At 57.4% G+C, this 18,523-nt stretch overlaps 1 protein-coding gene across 1 annotated transcript in view; it reads right to left on the reverse strand.

The window, feature by feature from the left end:
* Positions 1 to 18,523, reverse strand: part of BAIAP2 (BAI1-associated protein 2) — a 70,232-nt gene that overhangs the window by 10,595 nt on the left and 41,114 nt on the right. Inside the window, exons 8-14 of the mRNA XM_014949707.1 lie at positions 18,064 to 18,315; positions 6,575 to 6,727; positions 3,709 to 3,936; positions 2,120 to 2,321; positions 1,389 to 1,590; positions 812 to 880; positions 401 to 563 (exon numbers count right to left, since the gene is read on the reverse strand). Coding sequence (XP_014805193.1) covers positions 401 to 563; positions 812 to 880; positions 1,389 to 1,590; positions 2,120 to 2,321; positions 3,709 to 3,936; positions 6,575 to 6,727; positions 18,064 to 18,315 — 1,269 coding nt within the window. The remainder of the gene's footprint in view (positions 1 to 400; positions 564 to 811; positions 881 to 1,388; positions 1,591 to 2,119; positions 2,322 to 3,708; positions 3,937 to 6,574; positions 6,728 to 18,063; positions 18,316 to 18,523) is intronic.

The following is an 18,523-nucleotide window of genomic DNA, read 5'->3' on the forward strand; positions in this document are numbered from 1 at the left end:
ATAAGGTGTCCCCTCAGCCTCCTCTTCTCCAAACTAAACATGTCCAGTTCCCTCAGCCTCTCCTTGTATGACTTGTTCTCCAGACCCCTCCCCAGCTCCGTTGCCCTTCTCTGGACCCGCTCCAGCCCCTCAAGGTCTTTTTTATGGTGAGGGCCCCAAAACTGGACGCAGCCTTCGAGGTGGGGCCTCACCAGTGCCCAGTCCAGGGCTTCAGTACAGGATGTTTCAACACGTGTCATCCTTCTGCTTTAAAACCCCTGGTGGGACGGGGACGCCGCAGACACCTGGGGTCACCTCAGGGACCAACGCCTGGGGTTTGGCTCAAGCATCTCCCAGTAAAATCCCACCCCACCACCCACCCACCCCGAAGTGGGAGAAGCCCCCCCCGTGGTGGGCTCACCTGGGAGAAGGCGGGCACGGCCACGCTGTACGGCCTCTGCTTGAAGGTGTTGACCCCTTGGCCCGGGAAGCCCTGGGAGGCCATGCCGTAGTCGGGCGGCGGGAGGGCGATGTCGTCTTTGTCCAGCAGGTTGCCGGTGCTGCTGCTCTTCCCTTGCTGCAGGCTGTGTGTGTGGGGGGGATGACAGCACCCAGAGCAGAGCCATCAGCACCAGCTGAGACACCCCAAGCTGCCCATCCACCCCAAAGTTCCCCCCTGCCCCAGCCAGGTACCACCCGCCTGTGCTGGGAGTTATTCTTCAAGGATGTGCATCATGTCCTGGGGAAGGGGAATATTCCCACCCCGAGCCCACAAACCCACTCTGGGAAGGGAGCACGGACCCCCCCCAGGGACTCAGCACGATGGTCCTACCTCGCATGGACCCGCTCGCTGCCATCGCTGTCGAGGACCCGCGTGTAGGAGAAAGGAAACCAGCCCCTCCTGAAAGGCAAAGGCAGGGGGATGAACCCAAACCCATGATTATTCATGGAGGACCCAGGAGAGGCTGCACAGGTCATAGAATCATAGAATCATAGAATGGTCTAGGTTGGAAGAGACCCTTGGGATCATCGAGTCCAACCATCTCCCCTACTCTACAAAGTCCTCCCCTACACCATGTCCCTCAGCACTGCATCTAAACGGCCCTTAAACACAGCCAGGGATGGGGACTCCACCCCCTCCCTGGGCAGCCTGTTCCAATGCCCGACCACTCTTTCGGTGAAAAATTCCTTCCTAATGTTCAATCTAAACCTCCCCTGTTGGAGCTTGAAGCCGTTCCCTCTCGTTCTGTCACTAATTACCTGTGAGAAGAGACCAGCACCAACCTCTCTACAGTGTCCTTTCAAGTAGTTGTAGAGAGTGATGAGGTCTCCCCTCAGCCTCCTCTTCCTCACACTAAACAGTCCCAACTCCCTCAGCCGCTCCTCATACGAACGGCCACAGCACTCACATTTTTGTTTTCTCGCTCTCTCCGTAGTGCCAGCCGTCCCTGGCCTCCGGCACCAGCAGCGTGATGAGGTCGCCCTCCTTGAAGCTCAGGAGGGTGCTGTTATCTCCGGCAGCGTGAGAGAAAATGGCCTGCACCCTCGTCCTGCCGTTCCTCTCGAGCCCTGCGGCCATGGAGCTGGAGCGCGGCAGCGTCTTGTTTTCGGCTGGTGGGAGACAGAGACCAAGGAGCGCCCTTCACTCCGCGGCCAAACCCAGGTAGGGGTAGTCCAGGTCCCTGCCCTCACTTATTTTACCCCAGGTGCCAATAAAACCTTCCGTGTTTGACTCCCACCTTCCCTACTAATAAGGGGCAAGACCTGGCCACCGCTCTTGGCATCGCACACCGGCCAAAGCAAAGGGACCGGCCACCCCTCAGAGTGAGATTCCTCAAGATTTTCCTCCTGGAAACCCTGCCCCACGGGGTGAAAGCCCACCCAGCCAAAAACCTGCCTCCACTCATTTCCCAATCCCCGATCCAGAGGCATGAGCAGCACTTGACGCCGGAGGGATGCTGCCGCTCACCGACCCGTCACCACCAGCAGCAACCCTGCTCACCACGGCTGTGACTGGCACAGCCGGCACCCCCAGAGCCCCCCCAGAGTGGAGGATGAGGAGGATGGACCGGCACAGCCAGCACCCCCAGAGTCCCCCCAGATCCCCCCAGAGTGGAGGATGAGGAGGATGGACCCTCACCTGATGCGTAGCTGTTTTTCGGTGGCACGTTTTTGCGAACGGGGAGCGTATTGGAGTAAGAGTCGCTCAGCTGCTTCTGAGGCTGGGGAGGAGATAAAGATTTGGGCTGTGCTGGCTTCATCTCAGACCAGTGGTTGTACCCGTCGCTGTCTGGGCCTGAGACTCCGTTCATCACCGGCATGGCCTCCTGCGCCGACATACGCTATGGAAAGTGGAGAGGAGGGGAGGGGGGAGACGGGGAACATCTTCACTAGGGCATCCCACCGCAGCTCCCGCAGCGGGACGCAGCTCCAGGGAAGGTGGTTCACAGCAGAGCAGAGCTCCAGGTGGTGGGTTTAGTTTCCCACCCGAGACAAACTGCTCTGGGGGGAGCAGTGAGGTCACCTCTATGTTATTTTACTTCTCCAAGCTGCCTTGCACCTGATAAACCCGTCCTGGGCTCTACTGCTCAAGCTCGTGCCCTCACATCAGGGGGGGAGACTTTTCCAAGGGGTCTTTCATCCCATGGGTCACTCCCACTCCAAGCACTTTCTCCCACAGTTACTGGGGTACTTTGGTTCATCCCCCCAGCCTGGCCATGTGAGCCCATCTCATGGGTTCCCCACCCCCACAGGAGCCCCTGCCCCTCCAGAGCTCAGCAATCCAGGCAGGATGGGATGGGACCTGTCAGGCTGCTCATCCCCATCTCCATCCCATGCTCCTCCTGCATCCCAGAGCGGTGTGTGCATGGAGATGCCCATCCCTGCACAGGGCAAGGGAAAGGATTCTGCCCCTCTGCTCCGTCCTGGGAAGACTCCCCCCTCTGCTGCCTCCAGCTCTGGGGCCACCAACATCAGAAGGACATGGACCTGTTGGAGCTCCTCTGCTCCACCCTGGGGAGACCCACCCCCCCAGTGCTGCTTCCATCTCTGGAGCCACCACCATCAGAAGGACATGGACCTGTTCCCTCTGCTCCGTCCTGGGAAGACTCCCCCCTCTGCTGCCTCCAGCTCTGGGGCCACCAACATCAGAAGGACATGGACCTGTTGGAGCAGGGCCAGAGGAGGCCACAGAGATGCTGGGAGGGCTGGAGCCCCTCTGCTGGGAGGACAGGCTGAGAGAGTTGGGGGGGGTTCAGCCTGGAGAAGGGAAGGCTCCAAGGAGACCTTCAAGCCCCTTCCAGTCCCTCAGGGGGCTCCAGGAGAGATGGGGAGGGACTCTTGGTCAGGGAGGGGAACCATAAGACAGTTTTAAACTGAAAGAGGGGAGATTTAATGAGATATTAGGAAGAAATTCTTTGGTGTGAGGGTGGTGAGGGCCTGGCCCAGGTTGCCCAGAGAAGCTGTGGCTGCCCCATCCCTGGAGGGGTTCAAGGCCAGGTTGGAGGGGGCTTGGAGCAACCTGGTCTGGTAGGAGGTGTCCCTGCCCAGGGCAGGGGGTGGCACTGGGTGGTCTTTAAGGTCTCTTCCCACCCGAACCATTCTGTGACTCTACGATCAATGAAGCCCATCAAAAGGCAACTTGCTGAGGACAACGGTGACACCGGCCAGGGCTCGTCCCTCCAGCTTTGCTCAGAAGGGCAGGACAATTTCCACCACAGAGATACTTACTCCTACAAAAGGTGCCAGCTCCGGGGGGACAGGGAGAGGTTTGGCACCAGGGATGGGGTCAGAGATGATGAGGTTGGATTTGGATGTAGACAGAGGGCTGGGCATGATGGTGCCGTTGCTGCTGGCAGCCATCTGCTGCATCAGCTGGATGGCGCGGTCCGGGATCTTGTTGGGATCCGAGCAGGACTGCTGCCACAGCGGCAGCTTCTGCGTCAGCATCTCCTTCCCCTGCAAGAGAGAAAAACAAGGCGTGAGGGCACAGGGGTATAAGAAAAAGCCACCCAGCCCTGCACCCCTCCCTGGGAAGAAACGTGTGGATCCGGAGCTGGCCTGATCCTGGACACAAGATGGATCGACTCCTCTGTGCGTGGCACGGAGGAGATAAAACACGGAGACTTACCGCTGCCAGGCTCTGACGGCAGCTGGGCCAGGAAGGTGTCATGAAAAATGGAAAGGAGGGATGAAAAGGTAAAATTAATCTTCCCAGCTTATTCTGAGACATCTCTGGGGCGGCTCCAAGAGTGGAGGGGCTGTGGGAAGCTGGGCAGGATGCTGGGCTCGTCGGGAACAGCCCCATTCGACCGAGCAGAGAAATAAAACCTGACCAAAGGCTCGTTGGGGAACAGCCCGTACTCCCTGCTGTCACCCAGGTCCCCAGGGATGAGCCTCATGCTTAGGGCTGTGGCACCATCACCCAAACTCTGCCGTTCCCTGCCCATGGGCAGGACCTGCAGCCGTCCACTGCCGGGCTCTGAGCCAAGGAGGGGAAATAAAAAAAAAAAGATGGAGCTAAACATGCCCTTATTCAAGTAACACACTCCTGTCGTGAGAGTGAGCATCTCATTGTGTGACCCTCCAAGGAAGGAGATATCCTGAACCATCCAGGGACATTACCCTCCCCACCCTGCTCTGCCCTGGTGAGACCCCATCTGGAGCACTGGGTCCAGTTCTGGGCTCCCCAGTTCCAGAAGGACAGGGAACTGCTGGAGAGGGGACAGCAGAGGGCTACAAAGATGATGGGGGGCCTGGAACATCTCCCTGATGAGGAAAGGCTGAGGGACTTGGGGCTTTTTAGTCTGGAGAAGAGAAGACTGAGGGGGGAACTGATCAACATCTTTTCTCAGTGGTGCCCAGGGACAGGACAAGAGGGAACGGGCACAAACTTGACCATAAGAAGTTCCATCTAAACATGAGGAAGAACTTCTTTGCTGTGAGGGTGGCAGAGCCCTGGAAGAGGCTGCCCAGGGAGGTGGTGGAGTCTCCTTCTCTGGAGACATTCAAACCCCCCTGGACACGTTCCTGTGGGACCTGCTCTGGGTGGACCCATGGTAAGCCCCGTGGCTAGTGTGCCCACTGGCTCACCTGCAGCAGAGCCGCGTGGCAGAGGGTGAGCCCATGCCTCCGCACAGCTTCACAACTGGTCCCATCTGGAGACAACGCGATCCCCATGTATCACAAAAACCCTCTAAAGCCAATTTCCAAGTCCCAGAACATTTCCCCATGACGGTCCCCAGTCTGTGGGCACTGCCAGCATCCCGTGGGCACCGCAGGCAGCAGCGGGATGGCGTTTTTAGCCGGCAGAGCCCACGCTGGCTGCCAGGCTGGTGCGGGGCCAGGCGCCCACGTCCCACGTCCACCCACCGCCCTCTGGACCAGCCGCCTGCAAGGTCCCTCTCTGCAAAAAGTCCCCCTCCACGTGCTGCTGCTCCAAGAAGCTTTTGGTCCCTCCGTGCCGCAGCCGCGCTGCAGGTGCTGGCACCCCCCTGCTTGCTGCCCCCCCCATCCCTGGGGGGGATTTTCCCCCTCCTGCACTACAGCAGGAGTTCCCATATGCCACGCATCCATGCAGCCCGCAGCGCCAGGACTGCGCTGACTAATCCCAGCTCCTTCTCCTTGCTCCCCGCTGCCAAGCGCGGCGGTGACAGATGGGTGCTGTGAGCGACGGGGGGTGGCAGTGGGGAACAACCAGAACGGGAGCAGGATGCTGGCATTCCCAGCCCTCATCCGGATGGATCCCACTCCAGACCTGCACAGGGGAGCACCGCTCTCCAGGCTGGCTGGCAGCAGCTCCAGCCCCTTGCCCAGGAGATGTGGGCTGGCTAGGAAGGAGCAAGAGGGGCTCGGAGCACATGTCAGTCTGGTTTAATCCCCACCTTACCCACCTGGGGTAAGACCAGGGTTGGGGTGAGCCTTGCCAGGTGGGCAGCGCTGCTCCGACTCCGAGCAGGAACGTCGCTGCTCTGCATTTCTTCTGCTTTTGCACATCATCAGCTGATGCAGCAGGACCCTGACGTGTCAGAGCCCTCAGATCTTGGTGGCCACCACAGGCAGGAGAGGTGAACTCAGCCCCTTCTACCTACCACGAGCTCTTCCATCGCCTGGAGAGTTTGATGTGCTGCCAGGCTCTGCCCTCAGCCCCACCACGCTGGCACCATCCTTGGTCCTATCCACCTCCTGCAGCCAGAAGCTGCTTTGAAACACAAAGCAGCACCCATGGGAGACATGCCCCCTCCTCAGAGGAAGGGCAGCACAGCCCTGCCTCTCCCAGCCTGGGAGCATTCCCGGGGCACCTCATCCGTGGGGCACCCGTTGGTATAGTCCCCTCCTTCTGCCCCCCTGCACCAGCTGTGGATTTCAGGATCTCACCCTGCTCCACAGGCAATGGCTTGTGACAGGAGCATCCACCTGGTGCCCAGGGACCCACGGGGCACCTCATCCGTGGGGCACCCGTTGGTATAGTCCCCTCCTTCTGCCCCCCTGCACCAGCTGTGGATTTCAGGATCTCACCCTGCTCCACAGGCAATGGCTTGTGACAGGAGCATCCACCTGGTGCCCAGGGACCCACAGACTGGTGGCTCTGACTCACCTTGGCATGGTAGGTGATGGCACTCTTGGCTACCGCGCACTGTTTCTCTACCAGGAAGCAGAACCGTCTCCTCTCTTCCGTAAGAGCCGTCTTGTAGCCGTCAGAGACGTAGTTTTCCAGCTCACCTTGCTTGTTGCTGATGGCTTCGATGTACTGGAACAGAAAGAAGGGCAGGGAGGTGGGTATCTTCACCACTTTGCCCCCCGAGCACAGGGGATGCCACAGCATCCTCCAGAGAGGGGTCAGCGGTGCAGCCATGGGGCTGGCAGGGGGGGGTAGGGAGGCCCGCAGGGAGCCCCCCCAGCACAGGACAGGCACACGTGTGCCTGCACAGCCCCTCCAACCCGCCCTTACTCATCGGGCCCCCCCCCTCCCCACGCAGAGGCGCTGACTCAGCGCGGGGGCTGGCAGCGGCGCGGGCGGCGGGACGCGCTGTACCGCGAGCAGCCGCCCTCTCACCAAACGGGCACCGCAGCCGCGCCGAGGAGCTTGCCCCGAGCACCCAGGGCTGGAAACAGCCCCCACAGACACCCCCCCTCCCCAACCTTGTCCCAGCCACCCACCCCAGGGCACAAACCACCCGGGCTGGATACCCCCTGTCCCTCCTCTGCCAAACCACCGCTTGCTGCCCGTTGCTGCCTGCAAGGATGGGCAGGGGCTGTGCTGCTGAGAGCTGGGGGGGGTCACACGTGAAACCCCTCCCCAATCATCACCAACACTAAAACTCTACCATCAGTGCTTTCGGTTGGAGTTTGCTGTGGGGTAAGAGGTGCAGGGGACGTGGGGACAGTGCCAGGGCAGCCCTGCACTGAATTTTCACTGAATTTCACTGAATTTTAGAGTTGGAAGGGACCATAGAGATCATCTAGTCCACCGTCAGCCGTGGGGTAAGCAGTGCAGGGGACATGGGGACAGTGCCAGGGCAGCCCTACACACTGGCACAGCACTCCCTGCCTGGCCCCAAGCAGCAAGGGGGCTGCTGGGGTTACTGGCACAGCACTCCCTGCCCGGCCCCAAGCAGCAAGGGGGCTGCTGGGGTTCCTCGATGCCACATCCTGGGGTGGCACAGATGCTGGGGTCCCTGCCAGCACCAGGCAGAGATACTGCAGACACAGCAGCAGGAGGCTCCTCCGCTGGCACGGGCTCCTGCTCTACCTACGGGACTTCTGCCAGCACAGCAGTGCCACGCAGGGCTTTGCCAGCACCATACGGGGCATGGAAGCAGCACCTGGGGCTGAGTGGGGTAACCTGGCTGCTCAGGGTGACTCCTGCAATGCCAATGTGGCACAGGGAAGGGCTTCAGAGCAACGCCGGGGACGGCAGGGCTGCCGCTCGCCCACACCACCAGCATCCCTGAGCAGGGAGGGCGTGAGATGCCCCCGGCTCCCCAAAAACAGCCACCTTTCTCCTCCCTCAACACCCTGGGGAGCTTCCACCCTTGATGTGGCACTGGGAGAGCAGCCACATCAGCCTCCAGAGAGGAGCATCTCTCCCTGCATCACTGTCCTGCCCTGCAACACCCCGTTGCCACCGGCTCTTCCCCGGGACGGCAGCACCGGGCTGGAAAACCACAAGCTGCCGTGAGGACCAGGTACTGCCAAACCCATTTTAGAAAGCCCGAGCTTCCCCGAGAAGGGAATTAAACTGGAAATTCAGGGCCCAAAGCAGCTTTACTTCGTTCTTCGTGTTTAACAGTTATTTTTAGCACGCTACAATATTTATTAGCAGACACATAAAATGGAACAAACCTCAACAAAGCGCTGAGATGAAGTGACATCCCAGACTTCAAAAGGGGGCTTATTTCAGAGCTGGAGCTCCTACTGCTCCCACCCTGCTCGGAGCATCCTCCCTCGAGAGCAAACCCCACGCAGAGGTCCTGCTGGACCTGGCATGTTTTGGGTCTCTCCAGAGGCACCAATGTGGATGGGGGGAAAGAGGTCTACGAAAAATAGGTAAAAACCCAGTTTGCAGCCAACGACCCTCTTTCAAGGAGGATCTTTTTCCACCCAGATGAGAAAATCCAGTGCAAACACCCGTGTTTAGGAAATAAATGAAGCTAACTGAGCTGAGGCCATTGGGTGTAGAAGCAGAAATAGGGGAGGTGTTTGCATCACCCTCAAGTGAAGCTGTGGAGAGAGCTGGGTGGGAATGGGGCTGGGGGGGGCATATATGGGAGGGCACTGGGGAAGCCAGCAGCAGGCCTGGGGACACTGGGCAGAGGCGGCAGCAGCCCCGGGCACGTGCCTGTGGGGCCGACGGGCAGGAGCAGGCGGCCGTGGGAGGATGCGCTCGGGGAAAGCATCGCTCCCCGCAGTGGGCTCGGGACAGAGGCGCTGCCGGCAGCACGCCGCCTCCTCCCGGGTATTATTAGCCCCAGGAACAGCACAGGGACAGAGCCCAGAGGCGTCAGCCTGGCAGCGGTGATGGGGAGCTGGGAGGGAAGGATGCTCCAAGCCCAGAGAGCCCCCAGCTCCCCCAGGGTCTGGTACCCAACCCCTCCATCGTAGCCCAGAGAGCCCACAGCCCAGAGAGCCTCCAGTAGTACCCCAACCCCTCCATCGTAGCCCAGAGAGCCCCCAGCTCCTCCAGGATCTGGTACCCCAACCCCTCCATCATAGCCCAGAGAGCCCCCAGGGTCTGGTACCACAACCCCTCCATCATAGCCCAGAGAGCCCCCAGCTCCCTCAGGGTCTGGTACCCCAACCCCTCCATCGTAGCCCAGAGAGCCCCCAGATCCCCCAGCGTCTGGTACCCAACCCCTTCTCCATAGGCCAGAGAGCCCCCAACTCCCCCAGGGTCTGGTACCCCAACCCCTCCATCGTAGCCCAGAGAGCCCCCAGATCCCCCAACGTCTGGTACCCCAACCCCTTCTTCATAGGCCAGAGAGCCCCCACCTCCCCCAGGGTCTGGTACCCCAACCCCTCCATCGTAGTCCAGAGAGCCCCCAGCTCCCCTGTGCCTCAACCCCTCCATCACAGCCCTGCTACGCTCAGGATGGACTGAGCCCTGCTGTCCCCACACCCCTGCAACACAGGCAGCTCCCAGAAAAAGTTTCCTTTCCTCCTCTCCCACGGGATGATGCTCCCCCCTCCTCCTGCAGAGCCCCATTTCTGGAAAGAAACCCAACCATGGCAGCACCCGAAATAGCAGGAGGGCGGGAGCAAGGGCAGCCCCCGACACCCTAAACTCATCCAGCTTAATTTCCTAACTGGGCCATGGAGAAGGAGAAGGTGAGGAGTGAAACGAGTCCGCCACCGGCTCATTTAGTTCAGGAGCACAAGGAGCATCCCCACCACAGCTCAGGCACAGCCGTGCCCCCAGGGAACCCCCCTCTGCCCCCCCCAACACTCCCCACATCCCAACATGGGGGGGAAAGCCTTCCCTGTCTTAGCGAGGTTAGATTTTAGGTTTTAATCACAATTTAAACAAGCGAGTTAAATTCTTATTTACATCCCTGATTTCAATCTCGTTTTGCAAGCATACTTTCAATTATTTCACTAAAGAAAGGCTTGCCTTAATGGCTGCAGCCAGTTAGAACATGTTGATGCGCAAGCAGAGAAGCCTATGCTCTAAATTTAGTATTCTCAGCGCTTTATATACTTTATGTAAATATGCCTGATGTGCCATTGATTTATGCAGAGCTTTGATTTTTACACGTTATTACATTACAAAATGGCGAGCAACGCTTCTTGTTCGCTCGACAGCTTTCCGTTCGGATTTGCTCAAGATGACAATGGGCTTTCAAATAAATTTAAATAAAAGCCTTGCTAAATATGCCGGATGCACAAGGGGGGGGAAAAAAAAAGCACAGAGAGTGCAATGTAAGATCTCACTGCTGCAGGTCAGGGAGAAGCACCGTCTCCCGTCAGCACTGGGAGCTGCTGCTTAAGGCCATGGGGCTCACGGTGGCTGCTCATGTCACCGTTCCCTGGGGATGAGGGGGTGATCCTGCAGCCACCCCACACTTTAAACCCCAGCCAGACGCGTTTCTTAGCTTGGCACAACCTGACAACATGCCTAAGGGCTGGGGGAAGGTGTCTCTGTGCCATCCCCGGCGTGCCCAGGCTCCGTGGCATCCTCTCCAAGTCCTCACCAACAAAGCACCTACTGCTCCAGCGCTGCGTCTTAAATTCAGACCTTGATTTAGGTTGCCAGCTTCAGATTTTAAGCCCAAGTCAAATTCCCAGTTTAAAGGAGGAAAAAAAGCCCCCTATTTGTGAGCGGGCCGGGGCGGCACTCGTGGTGTCACGGCCGTGCCGAAAGCCAGAGCAGGCACCGGAGCCACCCAACAGCTCCAGAAACCTTTTCTGGGTTTCTAGGTTGGAGAGACCTCAAATAACTCCCCCGTCTCCCCCCTCCCCCACCTCCCAAACACATCCACTTCCAATTCACCAGGAGCCACTGACCTAATTAGCAATGTCAGCACGCAGCCGGGAGAGGGTTGGGTTTAAGATGCTGCTGGGGCTCAGGGTGGGAGCTGGTGGAGGGGGAGCTCCTGCCTGGGCTTGGGGAGCACAGAAGGGGAGCCCAGGGACCCCCGGTGGTGGTGGCCCACCCAGAGACCTGCTGGTCCAACCCCTCCTGGCTGCCTGATGCCCACAGAGGGGGACAAGCGATGCTGGAGCAAAGCTGGGCAATCTCCACTCAGAAGCCAGACTAAGTTATCCCAACAGGTCAGATGGTGAATTAGGAGCAAGAAAACATGAAAAGAGGAAACAAGATGCTGCGAAGACCTCAGCTGGAACAGCCGCTGTCATCCCGGGCACACAAAGGCCCTGCCACTTATACAAACGTCTTCCCAGTGCCGCTCCAAAGCCGACAGCCAGAGGGGTGTGGAGATGAAAAAGCATCTGAGAAATGTCAAGACCCGAGCTCTTTTCAAGTGCAGGTTGCCATCACTGCAGCTAGTGCAGGTGAAACAGCAACATCATTACCGAACTTCAGTCAAGCCTTTAATAACCACCCATCCTTACTGGGGGAGGAAAAAAAAGAGCTCAAACCATTCTATCCAAGCCAAGAACGTGCCAGCCGCTCGGGAGTATGAGCCAAGGGCAATGCTAATCACCACCACGCCGAGCACGACTGCAGAAATCATCACCACAGATCTTTATCGGCGATAGGATGCGTTTGCCACTGCCAGAACCACAGGCTGAGTGAAGGACTGGCCATGGGGACAAGAGAGAACCAAGCACAGGCAGTAAAGCCACATTTCAGGGGCCACCAGCTTGCCAGCGTGGGCACAGCGATGAGTTTGGAGAGCAAGAAGCCAGAAATGCCGCAGGAGAGCCCACGGTGGGCATCAGGAATGATGCTCAGCTCCAAACACTGGGCTCTCAACCCAGGGAGGGATGGGACAGGACAGGAGAGAGGGAAGGGAGAAGACTCTCTGAGCTCTGCCCGACCGAAGCGGCCGGCTGAAATACCCAGAGGGTGTAAACACCAAGAGAAGGGAGGATTTATTTAGGGAACCACAAGGGAGAATAATTAGAAAGTAATGGGATAAAATAGGAAAGAAGTTAGGCTGATTAAGAGAGGAAGAGCATCTAAGCTCTTGATTAGTCTCAAGGAAAAACAGCTGAAACCCCACCACAGCATCCAGCCAGCGAGGAAAGCAAGAGCCTGGGCATCCTCAGCCCGACGGCTCCTGAGAAGGAGAAAGCTCTTCTTCATTCCCAGAATTTGCTCCTTGTGTGGGAGCTGGTGGACCCTGGAGCAGCCTCAGGGGAGACACTGTCCCCTCCAGGCCACCTCCAGCCTCCATCATCACCCCAGTTACGGCTGGAGAGGGAGGCTGGGGGTTGGTTTGGCCAGACAGAGTGATGCTCTGTTCGAGCCCTGGGATTTCCCAGCACGGCACGGCCAGGAACGAGACCGGAGCTTGGAGACAAGCCTGGGGGTGACTTAAACTCTCTTGTAATAAGGCAAATAAGGCAACAAACCAAATCCTCTCCAGCAGCAGAGAATGCCCAGATGTGGGTCACCAAGGGGAGCAAGGACAAAGCCCCCCTGCAGAGCCATGGGACCCCACGTCGCTGCAGCCACCCACCATCGGATGGCTTCTGTGCCTCCGTGGGCACCCTGACACCCTGCACCTTTCCCAGGGAGCAGAGAAACTCCCCTGCTCTGCACAGGTACCCACACCCCATCCTGGGAAGGTCTTTTAATGCCAGCACCCGCTGCGCTGCCCACCAGCCTCCATCACGCTGCAACCAGAGATGCTGGGATGCTCCTCGGGATGCTGTGACACCATCGCACTGATGGTTATCAAAGGTGAAATGACAAGCAGAGAGGACCTGAGGGAGCACAGCCCTGACAGCTGCCCTGCTCTGAGGATGCCAGCCCTCCCTTTCCCCCCCCCAGCCCTGAGAAGGGCTGTCTCCCCTCCTTACGCTGCTTGTCTCACACATCTGCTCACCGGGGCATCAGCCTCATCCTTCCCCGGCTCCCGTGAAGCACCATCCACGCACACACGTGATGTTACATAAAATTTACAGGGAGCAAAACAGCAGGCGAGCGCTTTCTCCCGCCGGCTGTGCGGGGGCTTCAACCATCAGCTGCTTAAAATGCTCCTTCAGTACAGGGACACCCTGGATCAACAGCTCGATGCAGAAGGTTTGGGACTAAAACGCTCACCAGACCTGGCCCTGACCTGCGCAAGGATGGGGACGGGGAGTCCAGCTTTCCAGAAGAGTCACTTGAGGCAGCTCAATCCAGAGGAAAAGAAGTTCAAGGTTTCATTTTGCATATTTGTAGCAGCTGCTTATAGGTTTGTAGAGCTGGTTTCGGGAAGCCAACACTTGGTGCTGGAGCTCATAGCTCAGCAAGGGTGGAAGGGAGATGCTCCCGGCCATGGTGGTGGAGCAAACCCACCTTGGCCACGGTGAGGAGGAGACGGAGACTCCCCTCCTCTCGGTGCTGCCTCTTTCATAAGCACTCACAGACCACAAAGCCTGAAAAAAGCTGCATCAGCGTATGGCTCTTGCAGCACCAGGTCTGGAGAGAAGAGGGGCTGGAGTCCTGCCTGGGCAAGGTGAGCTGAAACCCCACCAGCACCCAAAGCCTCCCCAGATGCAGGAGCCAACACCTCCAGCACTTGAGCACAGAATAAAGAGAAGCCAAAAAAAATACTGGAAGGGCTGAACTCTCCAATAAGGTCCTGAGACATGAGCACCATCCAGCTCAGATTGGTACATCCCAAGGGGGGACCCCTCTCGGTCCTGACCTGGCCGTGGCACAAAGGACACTCAGCCGCTGTCCCCAAATGGAACAGCTCATCCCCAGACCTGATGCAGCTCCTACCAAGTCTTTTTTGGGTGATTCCCCTCCTGGCACCCACCAACCACGTTCACTGGGTCTGGACACCCAGCCAAAAGCCCGATCAGACCTGGGCAGAGTTACCTGCAGCTGAGCTTTTACATAATTCTTCCCTATTTGACTTTCACAATAAACCCACGTAACCTGGTTTGTGCAAACTCCTTATCAGTTAGAGCTTCTTGACCTACACCTAAAATTATTTCTCCTGATGGGAATTACCAAAATGAGGTTTCAATTACAAAAGTTTATAAACCCACCCCAGGTTATTTGGCACAGTGGTATTTAATGCTTAAAATATTCCCGTGGGAGCGGGTGTAGGTGTGGATGAGACCCCCCTGGGCAGCAGTTGCTGGCAGAGCTGTGCCAAAAAGCCCTTTTGCCCAGGTCAGGCACAGCCTTTCACCACAAACAGCCAGCCCCAGCTTCATGATTTAGCCTGAATTACACCCGGCTTCGTCTCAGCCCGACGGAGAAACCCAATGGCTCGTGGCGTTAATACGATGTGATAAATAGCTCAAACCGACATAACTTCATTGTTGAGCTGCTGATTCAATCAAGGTCCTAAAACCCATCGTGACCTTGATTTCACGGCTTGATCATAACCAGCATTTAACGAAATTACAGCACTTTAGGCTCCTCGGTGATTGTTTAATCTTAATATTGTTTTCATTTTTCTTCGTGAGACACATGAAGTGAATGGAATCGGTTTATTCTCCTGGTTTTCAACACAGGTCAAAAAAAAATCTCAGTAACTACATAACTAGGATGAGACATTTGAGGCAGTTTGGTGTCTCAGCTTCCATTCCTCACGTATAACAAAGGCTCTGGGCTGATTCATAAGGAATAAAAAGCCTGGCTTTATTGCAACGTTCAGCAGTCACAACCCACAACCACAGCATCTCTCTTGACCGTGACAGACAAAGCTCTGGAGATGGAAAATCTCTCCTGCAGCCTAATTGCACCTGGAGCTGCTTCTAAGCTACGTGAGTCGTCTTCACAGCAAACCACAAGGTGTTTTAAATCATCAACCATTTTAATCCTGCGACGCTTGTCCTCACCTATTAAACCCCATAAACAAGTGCAAGAGACATCGGCCAGGGACTTGCAGGTGACGTGGGACTTGCAGACAGCCCTGGATCAGCTCTCTCCATGCAACGAGCAGCTGATGAAGCTCAGGAGGAGCCTCCTGCAAGTGTCTGTGAGCATCGTTCCACCACCTCATCCCGAGCAGACCTCCCAAAGCTACTGCTCACCAGCCACGAGATAATTAGTCATGTGCAGTGCCTGCTGAGTGTCAGCATTTATTTCTGCTTCATAATTCTGAATTGAGGAGCCACAGGTGAGATGTTTGGGCTGTTTTACTGGGTTTTTTGACCAATCTAGCAGAGCACAGAGCCTGAACCACACTGGAACCCTGGCACCAGCAAACCAGAGCCTGAACAGCCCCAAACCTCCTCTCATCTCAGAGCGAGACGTTACAGAAACCTGGAGCTCCCCGAAGGACAGCACTGTCTCTCCCACCCTCCTCACTTGCAGGCGATGACAAGATGTGGTCACTCAACAAGTGGTGAAGAGGCAGAAAGGAGCGATTCTGCTTCCCGTAGCATTAAATATGAAGAGGGATGATGACAGAGCACCAGACTCCGGGCTGCTGACTGCTACAGTAGCTTAAGTGGATGAGTCTTCAAGAGAAGAGTAAGACGCGATCGCATTATTGAAGGAGATGACTGATGCAGCCACCAGGACGCTTCCATCAACAGCAGCTTCTCCCATGATGAGACGAGTAATTTGCAACAGCCCATTAGGAGAGCTCCATCCACTTGGCGGCCGACCGGCCTGTGGTCCCCAGGCACCAGCCTGATGAAGTCTGCAGCTTCCCGCAAGCATCACGAGATGCCTTCAGCCTCCTTCCTCCTTGGCTTTACAGGGGTGGCTCTGGGCCAGCTGAACAAACCGAGCCACACGCAGCAAAGTTCTCCGCTTTAAGCAAGTCTAGAAAGGTTTTTGTGGAGCAAAACCCCCATGGTAAGACACCAGCAGCCCTGCATATGCTCTGGCTTCATGAAGCCCCAAAACAAGGGTCTCTCTTTGGGTCAGTACCAACACCCGCTGGATCCACCCTTGGAGCAATCCCCCCCAGCTCTCCGATGCCCGGGCTGTAAGAGCAGCATCAAGGGTGGACACTCTTGCTCTCCGATGCTCAGGGTGTAAGAGCAGCATCAAGGGTGGACACTCTTTTTCCATTGGGAGGAATTATCAGCGTTGCCGCCAGCAGAGAACAGAGGGGAAACTGCCCTCTTGCTAAATTCAGCAATTTAACTTGGTGTTTTGATCACAGAAGGGGGGAAAAAAAAAAGAAAGCAGCAAGCGGTTGAGCAGTCTCATAGCTCTTTAAGCTCAAAAGCCATCATAAGGCTTTTTTCAGAGATAAGCGCTTCCTAAATACTTACTGCTGAAAGATTAAGAGAATGAAAGCCTGATCCTCCTTCCCTGCCCAACACTCACAGGACTACCCCATTCCCGCCACATCAAACCACTGCTCCTCTCCCAGCTCCGTAACCCTGATCAACCAGGACCCATCTCCTCCTCCGACGCCGGGTGTGGGATGGGGATCCCAGCACGGCACCAGCCCGGGGGGGTTTGGCATCAGTTCTGCTCTGTTGTCCCTATCAGCAGGTGGGGGATAACAAAACAGGTTTGATCCCCCCCACCTCACCCCAGTTTCCCCACGCTGCGCCTCGTTGCCCAACGGGGCTTTTCTGGCTCAGCAGGAATTGCAGAGCCAGGACTTGCAGGGGCTGAAGCTGCTCAGTTCTCACAAAGGAGCCAGCCCCCCTGTCCCCAGTGCTGTCCCCACACGGGACAGCCACGCTGGGACCCCCCCGTGCCCCCTCAGACCAGCCCAACACCAGCCTGGGAGCTGGGAGGGCAGGAGCTCAGCGTGGGGTGGATGACTGCGGGCGGGATTTTTTCCTCCTTCGGTGCTTAATTCTGATTCACGCCACCGGGAGATGACTGATTTCCCAAATTTTAAGCACGACGAAGAATGTCACTTCCCCAGCACAACCTCCACGGCAGCTCTCTGCCAATGACTTCAGCTGCCACCCCGTACACAGCCCTGGTGAGGGACGTGCCACCAACGTCTAGATCTCCCTCTGGTTTGACACGATACCAGCCCGTGGCATCCAAAGTAACGGATCCTGGTCCCAACATAACACACACCCTCGTGCCTCCAACACAAAACCAGGTAATTTCTGCCTTGAGGGTCCACCTTCCCCTTTTCAAGGTACCACTTGCGCTGCAGTCACTCAATGGACTTCACTCGAGCAGCTGGCAGCCAGAGCTTGCAGGTAGATGCAGCAATTTTTCAGTGAAATTTGCCATGTTCCAGGCAAACCTCAAACTCCAGACTTCAGAATTCATGAACCCCCACCGTGAACGCATCAGTAACCGGGGTGTCACAGCCCACCACATCCCTGGGATGTGCCCTGGATGCTCTGCCATGAGACCCCGACCTCCGAACCGTGCCCACCCCACGGCACAACCCTCCCAGGAGGGACCCCAGCCCCTCGCAGCCGGGACCCCGTGAGCACACGGTGCCTGGTGGGCGTGCGAGCCCCCACGCCGCGATCACACCGCGGTGATTCACCGCAGCCACCCCCGGCCCGTGCCGCCACCGCCCCGGCGAGCTGGGGGAAGGGGCGCCCCGGCAGCAGGCACAGACAATATTTAAGCAAAACACCATCCAGAGGAAGATGGAGCTGGCACAACAGAAATTAATGATCTTTTTGGGTTCATTCATTAAGGGAAGGAGAAAAAAAAACCAAACCAACCACAAAAGCAGCACCAGGAGCCATGGATGGAGCAGGGTTAGTCACCACCGCACCGCCCGGCACAACATCTGCCATCAGTGGGGCTCACAGCCTCCCACGGCGGGGGGGGCCACGAGACCATCACGGGCTGCCACCCCCTCCCTGTCCACACCTCCCACACCCCCCACGCTCCCCTAATGCTGCGGCGCCCACTCCTCTGAAAAAAACCCCAGCAAACCCTTATCTAAAGGCTTGCAAAAGCCAGGTCCCCCCCCTCCCCAGCATGTGGGGAGCACCCCCCTGGCCTGTAGGGGGGATGCAGTAGGGGATGCTGTGCTCTGCCCTCCCCATCCGGGGTCCTACCTGCAGCTCCTTGTCCGAGTACTTCTGGGGGTTTTTGCTGCCTTGGCTCTTCTTCCGAAGTTTCTTCAGCTCTGCCTGGCACTTGTCGAGCGAGTCCCCTTTGCTCCTTTGCTCTGTCTGGTATTTCTTCAGGGCAGCCTGGATGGGGCAGGAGAAAACTCTGAGCATCCAAAGCTGAGTCCCTGCTGGAAGGGTCAACACCCAGAGTGGGGCATCACCCAAAATGCCATTAATGAAGAGCTGAGGGTCTCCCTGCATTTAAAACTGGGACGGTACAAGTAAGGAAACCAAACTGCTTGTGGCTGGGAGATACTATGCCGTTAGAACTGCCCCCCATTTCTCAGGATGCGAGGTGTGGGGCAGGATGGAGGGGGTGCCTGCTCCCCACAGCCATAGCAAGCGTGGGGTGCCCCACACGGCCACCTGCTCTTGGCTCCCTTGCTTTTTTTTTTTTTTTTGA

This window comes from Calidris pugnax, unplaced genomic scaffold (assembly GCF_001431845.1).
Source record: "Calidris pugnax isolate Ruff unplaced genomic scaffold, ASM143184v1 scaffold9, whole genome shotgun sequence".
Classification (NCBI taxonomy): Eukaryota; Metazoa; Chordata; class Aves; order Charadriiformes; family Scolopacidae; genus Calidris; species Calidris pugnax.